Genomic DNA, 8,526 nt, shown 5'->3' with positions numbered 1-8,526 from the left:
CTGTTTACTGAGGCGATTTACAATTTAGGATGGGGGTGGTGTGCCGTTCCACCCTCATCCCTCTTTTCCTTCATACTTCTCCAAGTCATGTTTATCATCTTTTATTTGCATTAGACAATCGTATGTAAGGTAGGGACGGGGTGACTAGGACTAGGCTGGCCAGTTCTAGTGAGAAAGGTTTTCATCAGTTGAAGTTGCGAGCTGGTGTCTAGTTGGAAAAGCATCAAGGATTGCAAGTGATTATTTTTCCAGCGAGTAAAGTACTCCAAGATGGTCTCCAGTGGTGTTTAGTCCTAATTACTGAAAAATTAGCATGAATTTATTTAAATGCATGAAACTGCACTCACCAAATTTCCCCTGACAGTTGTACAGCTGAGTGGCAAACATTCAAATGCAGTTATCTTAAACGAAACTTCAGTTTAAACGGGTTTTTCAATAAAGTGATGGTTCTATGATGTGCCAAACTTCTAGGTTCAAGTTCCATTAAGGAACTGCTAATAAAACGACGAAAAACCCTTCTTTTGTCCTTTGCATTCCATGCTACTCTCCTAGTCACCATGTCGCCTCATTCAATCTTCCTTTTAAGTGATGTGTTCTCCTTACAATTATGTGAATTCCGCCATTTGTTCTCTTTCTATAGCAATTACTCCGCTTTTGTGGCTAAATTTAAACTTGAGTTAAGGACAGTTTTGCGGTACGCTCGTTTGGCATGTGTCAAACCTGAGCTCTTGGGTGCAATAAGCAATTAAGCATTATTACTCCATCACCTATAAATGTCAGCCAAAAAAAGCAAATCACACGATTTAGTAGGCTGAAGGGCAAGAAAACCAATTTTTCTTGTTACCGTATTTGCCACCAACCTTACTTTTGTGTGATGCTCGGGTTTTGCATCGAGGTCCGGCGTTACCTCCACGCGACTCGTATTCTCTATTAGCGTATGATAAGTGGCTGCACAATGGCATGTCTGCTTGAGTTTGGAGCAAGGAAACAGATGTATAATGCTTTTGATTTAGGGTTGATTACATCTTGTTTGGATTGGTAAAACTAATGTCTATTTGTGTAACATCAGAACGCTTGAGCCCCAATAGAGAAAGGATGCAACAGCTTGTCGTGAAAGCACTTATTCTTTAAACAATAGAAATTCTTTATTCTTAATAAGTAATCCAATCTAGGCATGACAGCATGCTTTGATCAAGAGTCATCTAAGTTCAAATCAACATCTATCTAGGGGACGACATTTAGGAACTAATATGCGACCATTTTATAAAATCTTTTAACTCTCAAACCTATTTCCCGGAAGAAACTCTCGGTAAAATTGTAAAAGATTCCGCATTTCGCTGATTGCTTGCACAAATGCTGGTGGTGTACCTAACACGGTTCTAACGTAGCATTGTTTACTTTTCAGCTCTACTTCCAAAGTGTCCTCCTAAAGTACCGTTCATATTGCCAGAGAATACGGTAATTAAAATATCAGGATAAGCAAATTATAGTGATAATATAGGAATTCCCCTAAAAATTTTCAAAAGCACCTTCTCCTATCCCAGATGGTTGAAAAAGGCCTAGCTGTAGAATGGGACAAGTGGAAGAATCGAAGATGACACATGGAGGACCACGTAAACAGCAATTTGAACAATCACTTCACTATATTACAACCCACACAAAGGAGGTGTATGGCTTTGCTCACGTCATCATTGCTCTTGACCTTTTAAACCTCCCCTTTCGCTTTAATAAATTCGCTTCTAAGCTCACATCCCTTAGTACATCTTCTGAAGTAATTCTGAATTCTAGAGGTTTATAAATTTTTGATCTTTGAAAACATGTCAATGTAAAAAGTGGCGAATAAAATAAATGTCAGACTGGGGTTATTTACTAAAGTCTGGGAGTGTTTTACTATCCCCAAATAGAGAATGGGGGAGATTCTGCTTGACATACCGAAAAACAACATTTCTGTTTTCCTGCTACTCTAATGTCAGTTTGCACCAACTTGCACATTAAATGTTAGAAATTTTATGACGAAAAAAAAAACATGTTAATCCATTTAAAATTGGTGCTGTCATACGACACTCAGAAGGACGGCATTTAACCAGGCAATTGGCGTCCACAGTTTTTGGGAAATGTTGAAAATGCCTTAAGGACATTCGCCAACACGTAATGTTTATTTTAGATCTGGGGGGAGCTCTCGCGTCCCTTTTTCAAACATCAGTTGAAATAACTCATTATAATTTCGGACCACATTATGATGGATTGGAATTAGTGGCGCTAGGGAAGGTTTTTTTTGTTTGGAAACAATTGTAATCATGTAAGATGAAATGGCACTTTTGGTGGGCAGTCGAAGACCTAACAACATGGTAAACTCTCATACAGATTTTGATAAACATTGTTACATTTATGTCAAAATGTTTATCAGAAGTTCCTTTAACCTATCCAAAAAAACTCATTTAGTTGTCAGTTATGGCTTATGACAGTTTTATTATTTATTTTGATATTAATAGCGATTCTAGTGGATTTTTGATTAAAATGGGAGAATTTTGGAAGAAGTGAAGATCGTGGCGGATGAATGGAGCACGCATGGGTACACGTAGAGGTGGTTGACTAATTGATAATCAAGACGCCAAAACTCTCTCACGCCTTACATGGCAATTAAAGTGATTGTGTCAAACTAAAGTCCACGCTGGAAAAAGCCTTTCCACAATGTGTGTCGAAGTGGCAAAACAGGCCAGCTCATTTGTACCGCAGCGTCGTGGTCTTTGTGTCAACACGGGGACACTGCGCACCTCGTGTGGAGATCGCGCGCGCCACATGCTGCAAGCTGGCTATTAAACAAATTTTACAGCATAGCGCAGGGTTTAGAGACGCGTGGCGTTTGCCAAGGAACGGCAATTAATAAAAAGTGGAACTGCAGTTTATATTCTTATTGAGGATGTATGTAGAATATGTAAAATATAGATGGATCAAACTCTCTTCAAACAGGCATAAATAATAGGACATTATAGGTTATATTGGAAATCTTGAGGGATCAATAGATTTGGAATGAAAAGTTTTTACAAGAGCCACAATTTTGAAATATTTTGTACGATCTTATGATCGGCATCATCGTCGATAGTAAAGTCTTTTCTATCAATTTAAATACATTAGATATGAATTAAAGGGGCGATTGAAGGGCACCGATTTTTCTCTAAAAGTTTTGTACACCCGTAACAACTCAGCATTCTTTTTCTATCTTTCATCATGCTTGACGACGAGAAGTGTCTGAAAGAGCTTTTTTGCGTGTTCAATTCATTGTAACAATGTGGGGTTCATGAAAATGACCCCGTTGTTGTTCTTGCGCAAGCAAAACTTTGGCACACGGACCAATTTTAAGCGGATAGCCTAAGCATTAGGGAAATGATGCCATTCATAAAATAAACGTGTAAAACGATCATCACCTAGAAAATTTTGATGTAGCTATTGTGCACTCGGTTCAAAATCCTGTCAAGCCCCCAATGGTTAACGGATTGCAGAGACTGGTAAATGCTCTGCCCATGAATCGTCTTGTGTTTATTTCGCGCACCGAATTAGCAACAGGGCGTGGGCGAGTAATTTAGACTCCTGCACGGACGTCTTCGGTGGACACGATCAAGCGTGCCTACTTCGTCATCGTTACTACCACGACTGTGACACCTCTGGTTTACGTCTTGGTAATGCCTAACCACCAAAACTTACGGTCAGTCTCATTTCTTTGTGTTAACACAGTAAACATAATACCTAATGCATTACTTTATCAGTTTTGTTTGCTCTGTCTCCTACCTATACGGAATGACCCATCACTATCGCTGCAATAAATCGTGTTGAGTAACCCATTCCTTATTTTATTTGGCAGAAAATTGGAATTCCTAGTGCAGAAAATGGCACCTTAATTGAAGCTGTTTAATTGGTTATCTTCGAGAAAGTCATATTAAATTACGAATTTTCTTAAACAAAGTTTCGGAGTTTTTTCGTCAATCCTTAAGACACCAAGGGTGGCGAACTTGTTTACCAAATTTAAGTCGTAGTGTTTTTGAAGTTATGTCATCTGATTGTTTATGCTGTAAAATGGCTGTATTTACTGGCCGAGCCACAGTTCCGCTGCGCGCACACTGTTCACACTGTAAACCCTGACGCACAAAGGCATGAAGAATTCTTGCCGTCCAGTGGCACTTTTTTGGATCCCTTCTTTGACTTGGAGCATTAATACAACCTCAGCGAAGCAGGACTTCCACGTAAATGGCGGAATTTTAGGCACTTGAGGCTTTGAAACATGAGCATTTCGGGGAAGGAGGAAGACATTAAATAGTCTATATTTCAAATTTATAGTCTGTCCTTACATAAGAAACCAGTTGATATATTTTAATTTGAGAACCTAAATATCAACAACATTCGGTGCAAAGTTTGCGCCAGGAATAACAAACTTAATGAACTGCAATGTAGGGCTGCATATTGCCTTTATTTATGGCCCACCTTCCTAATGATCACGTACTGCATTTGTGCAGCGCTGTACATTTTGGGCACAACGGTTAAATTTTAGCAGTTTTAATCTCATTTCCGGTGAAATACAAAACAAAAAGGACGCAATGAGCTATTATCATAATGCAGGACATTATATCCTACAGGTGGCAAATGTTTTCACCTAACCATCACCCAAAACATTGAATTAACCTTTCACAGAGTGGACAACGAGTTGACTTGAATTCATGTACTCTAGAGCTCCGGCTCTTATAAGTCATCATGAGTTCGAGCCGAAATCCAGGCTCAAACGAATTCATTAGGTCATTTGCTAATTTAATATGGCAGTAAGAATAACTGCAGAACTCAATGCATCAGCAATGACGATTTTCAATCGAGAAACAATGCCCCGATTATTAAGGTGCGTTCAGTGGAGATGTGGATTCCATGCGTTTAACTACACCTCCAAGTGCGTGCGCGTCCATGAGGTCAAGTTAAAGAGGATGAAAACTAGCCAGTGCAACCTAAGCAGCCATGGCCAAACCAGCATCATTCTTCATAGGTAATCCTGTTTACGTGTTGATCCGCTAGTCAATTGAGATGCGTAATTGAAATGTGAGCTTCTTACAATCCACCGGGCATGTATGGTGTCGCGTACTGGCTGTCGCGGAAACGGGGGAAGTCTAGCGCCCTTTTCTTAGCAAGAAAACGTTTGATCAGCATAGGCAAGGTTCCCTTAATGACACAATAACTGAACTGGCCTTACCTACCTGGTTACGGATGAACAAATCAAAGCGTTCGCAGACACCTGGATGATCCATTCGAGTTATAGTTCTTATTACACCCAATACAACTGAACTCGTTTGATAACGATTACTAAAAGTCCATTCATTATGTTGGGGAAGTTTCGTCAAATGACAATTTATTATGGTTGAAAAGGCAATGGCTGACTGCGCCACAGATGAGGGCACCTCTCGTCAATCTCTTGATGAACATACGGTAGTGATTGCTTCCTAGCTTCCGTCTTCAGCAAGATTATTCAGCGACCTCTTTCACACAAATTGGAGTCAAATTTTAGTTTTGTTTGAGACTCCTTAAGTAAGGCATGCACTTCATCAACATGCCTTTTTATTATTTTGTCCCTCAATGGTATCACTTTGGCTTCCAGACTAACGTGGAGTACGATTGTGACAAAAAAATGTTTAACTTTTAAATAACTACTAAATACTTGTTTTCACATTTAAGCGCTAACGGAACTTGGAAGTAAGAAATTCCCATCTTGTACAAAGTACTGTAAAAAGGTATAATGTCGAAACCATTAACCACTTGACGCCATTCCCAACTGTTTCTGCACGGTTTGTCCAGACTATCGGGATATCAATGCAAATACCGTCTTGCTTGCCTCGACGTCATTGCAAAGGAAAGCATAGTCTTGTTAACATCCGCTTTGAATTACTCGATGACTCATTTGTTTTCTAGTATACCAAATGCACACGCTGCAAACTGTTCCTTGATGGCAGTAGTCTAGTCAAATATGCACCCAGAGCTGTTACCTGATATGTCAAAGAGAGGGCCTTGCGATGCCATTGAAATGGTTTACACAGAGCCCACCCGAGCACCAAAATGTACCGTTGCCGTTCGATAACACCGCTTGACCAATGGGGCTCTTAAAAACGGGTTGTTAGACGCAACACCCTAGAGGACAATTGCACGACAACATCAACGACCTCAAGTAAGTCCACCTTGCAGGTGTGGAGACCGATTCCTCAATACGGACCATATACGTACCACAAACCCCACTTTTGCTAGTTTTAAAACAAGTATCAAAGCGCAAGGTCAAAACCTAGAATTCTTGCAATGGCAAAAAGCTCCAGTCGAGGAAAACATAAAATGCAGCAGCACAGTGCTGAATGAGTGAGTTTACTTAAAATACATTGAGCACAACTATGCGTGTATAAAAGTCGCGACTATTAAATGTCATGAAGTTGGCACAAAAGTTTGAAGTGTCAAAATCAGCCAGGAGGAAGAAAAGGGAGAGAGAGAGAGGTGATTGTCCAGATGAGGCAATACTTAGAGGCTCTGATAGCCCTGGGCTCGCCGGCGGTTACTAATGAGGAAGACAACAATGGCGAGTAAAATCAAAATCGCAGCCGACACTCCCACAATGATGGGAACAACTTTGTTGGGTGCCGGAATGTCCATGCAATCGAGAGCTGAAATGTGAACGAATGCAAAATAGCTGGACTCAAAAAGAAAGAAGCTTAAAAGGAACACACAAAGGGTGTATTCAAAAGGCCTGCAGAATTGCCAAAAACCTCGGTTGGAATAGTTAGGAATCAGTCAAGGCACAAAAAAGTAAAGGCATATATAAAAATGCCCGGCATTTCATCCAACTATTATGTGGGGCTTGGAGAGCAAAAAGTACTCCTTACGCTTAAAAGCAAGGATGAAGTCAACCCAATAAAAGAGTTTGTCGATGATAAACCTATAGTTAAGAATGCCAATTTAAATAGTGAATTCAGAAAATGATATTGAAGTAAGTACCTTTCTCGCTAAAGTCCGCAGAAGTTGAGTTGCGGAAGGTTTCCAAATGAAGAGAGGACACACCAAAAATCACACCTTCAGCTAGCGAAATATTTTGCTGAGGAGTACAGGTAAAACCCATTGCCCCAGGAGTTTCGAAGAATGAGCCATTAGCGGATACAGAAACTGGACCTAGGTAAGTAAAAGTACTGGAAAAGCCACCAAATTTAAAGTAGCTCAATCTACAAATCTGATGATAAAGACTAAGCATATAAAATTCACGAAGTTGCAACGAAATACTGGAAGGTGGATAACACGGATATATTTGCCAAAAGTGCGTTTCGTACCCGTTTTGTTGGCATGAGGGAAAACATCTTCAGATACAAAGTAGTCGAAATCTATGGTGCGAATAAAGGAACCTCCAATCTTGGATGGAGAGCTCGGCAACTTCTGAACAATCATTGTTAAATTAAACGGAATCCGAGAAGCACCCGGGACCCACCGAAACGTAATAGTCTCGACCTCATCCCCGCAGCTCACATCAGCTACAGCATTTCCATCAATGAAGAGCGACTTAATTCGACTAGATTTGTCCTAAAAACGATCAAGGCGCAGTCTATATCCGACCGTTTAATGCGCATTACTGATTAGGAGGTAAGTTTAATGCTTACATCGAAGTATGGAACAAAAAGTTTCATTCCTGCTTGAATAATAACACTAGCCACATCGTTGCAAAAAAGGACAAATTTGGGCACTCCATTTGGTGATGGGGTAGTAGTGGGCCCAATCGTAGTTGTAGTGTTCGTTATGGTTGTTGTGGGTCTTACTGAGGTTATTTCATCGATAGTAGTGTTTGTGCCAGCAAGCGCGAGTGGCGAAAGCAAGAGAACTAAGAAGCATATTTAATGAACATCAACAAACCTACGAAAGCCAGACCAGCCAACATCACTAGGAGAAATCACAAAAGTGCAGCTGCACCGATTTTGGCTGCAGTTAGCTAAACTAAACAAAAAACTATAGTTAATAATGACAACCACAGAATTAAGTAATTTTATTGCTATGGAAAAAGTGAGTACGCATTTAGAAAAAAACACGTCCCAATGCATCCCTGTCAAAAAGTTTACTACTATTAGCAGTCATGCACAAACACGAATGTATGGAAGTCATAGAATATAAATATTTGGGACTTTGTCAAGTGCAGTCCTTATTTACTTTTAACTATTTCAATGTATAAGGTAAAGGCAATTGTTTAAAGTACCAATGCCAGTTTGGGGTTTTATTTTAGAAACTCTATGCCTGGAAATTCATTTCTTCCCCAATTTTATGGGTGAAATACAAGCAGGAATACGATTATTTAAAAAACCTCCTATATGCCTTAATGACATTTGAGAAGGACTCTAAAAAAGACAGCATTTCCCAGGTGCATAATATTAGAGAAAACAAATAAATATGATGTAATACGATAGTGGTTTATCCCTCGGTCTTGGTGAGGCGCGACTTTTGTACTTCGAATTAGCCCCCTTGTACCTCGCTGGGTGGGCT

General features: G+C 39.9%; 1 protein-coding gene across 1 annotated transcript; it reads right to left on the bottom strand. All coding sequences in view use genetic code 11, as the record gives it.

Moving 5' to 3' along the window:
• Positions 1 to 6,531: 6,531 nt before the first annotated feature.
• Positions 6,532 to 7,930, bottom strand: EGR_01022 (Lysosome-associated membrane glycoprotein; the record flags this gene model as incomplete). Its single annotated transcript, XM_024490271.1, has 5 exons — positions 6,532 to 6,674; positions 7,006 to 7,176; positions 7,332 to 7,578; positions 7,656 to 7,873; positions 7,906 to 7,930. The coding sequence occupies 5 exons, from the start codon at positions 7,928 to 7,930 to the stop codon at positions 6,532 to 6,534; spliced, it is 804 nt and encodes a 267-aa protein (XP_024355090.1).
• Positions 7,931 to 8,526: the final 596 nt, after the last annotated feature.

Source organism: Echinococcus granulosus (assembly GCF_000524195.1).
Source record: "Echinococcus granulosus chromosome Unknown EG_S00004, whole genome shotgun sequence".
NCBI lineage: Eukaryota > Metazoa > Platyhelminthes > Cestoda > Cyclophyllidea > Taeniidae > Echinococcus > Echinococcus granulosus.
The sequence above is the reverse complement of the archived record's forward strand: the minus strand, read 5'-3'. Positions and strand labels throughout refer to the sequence as shown.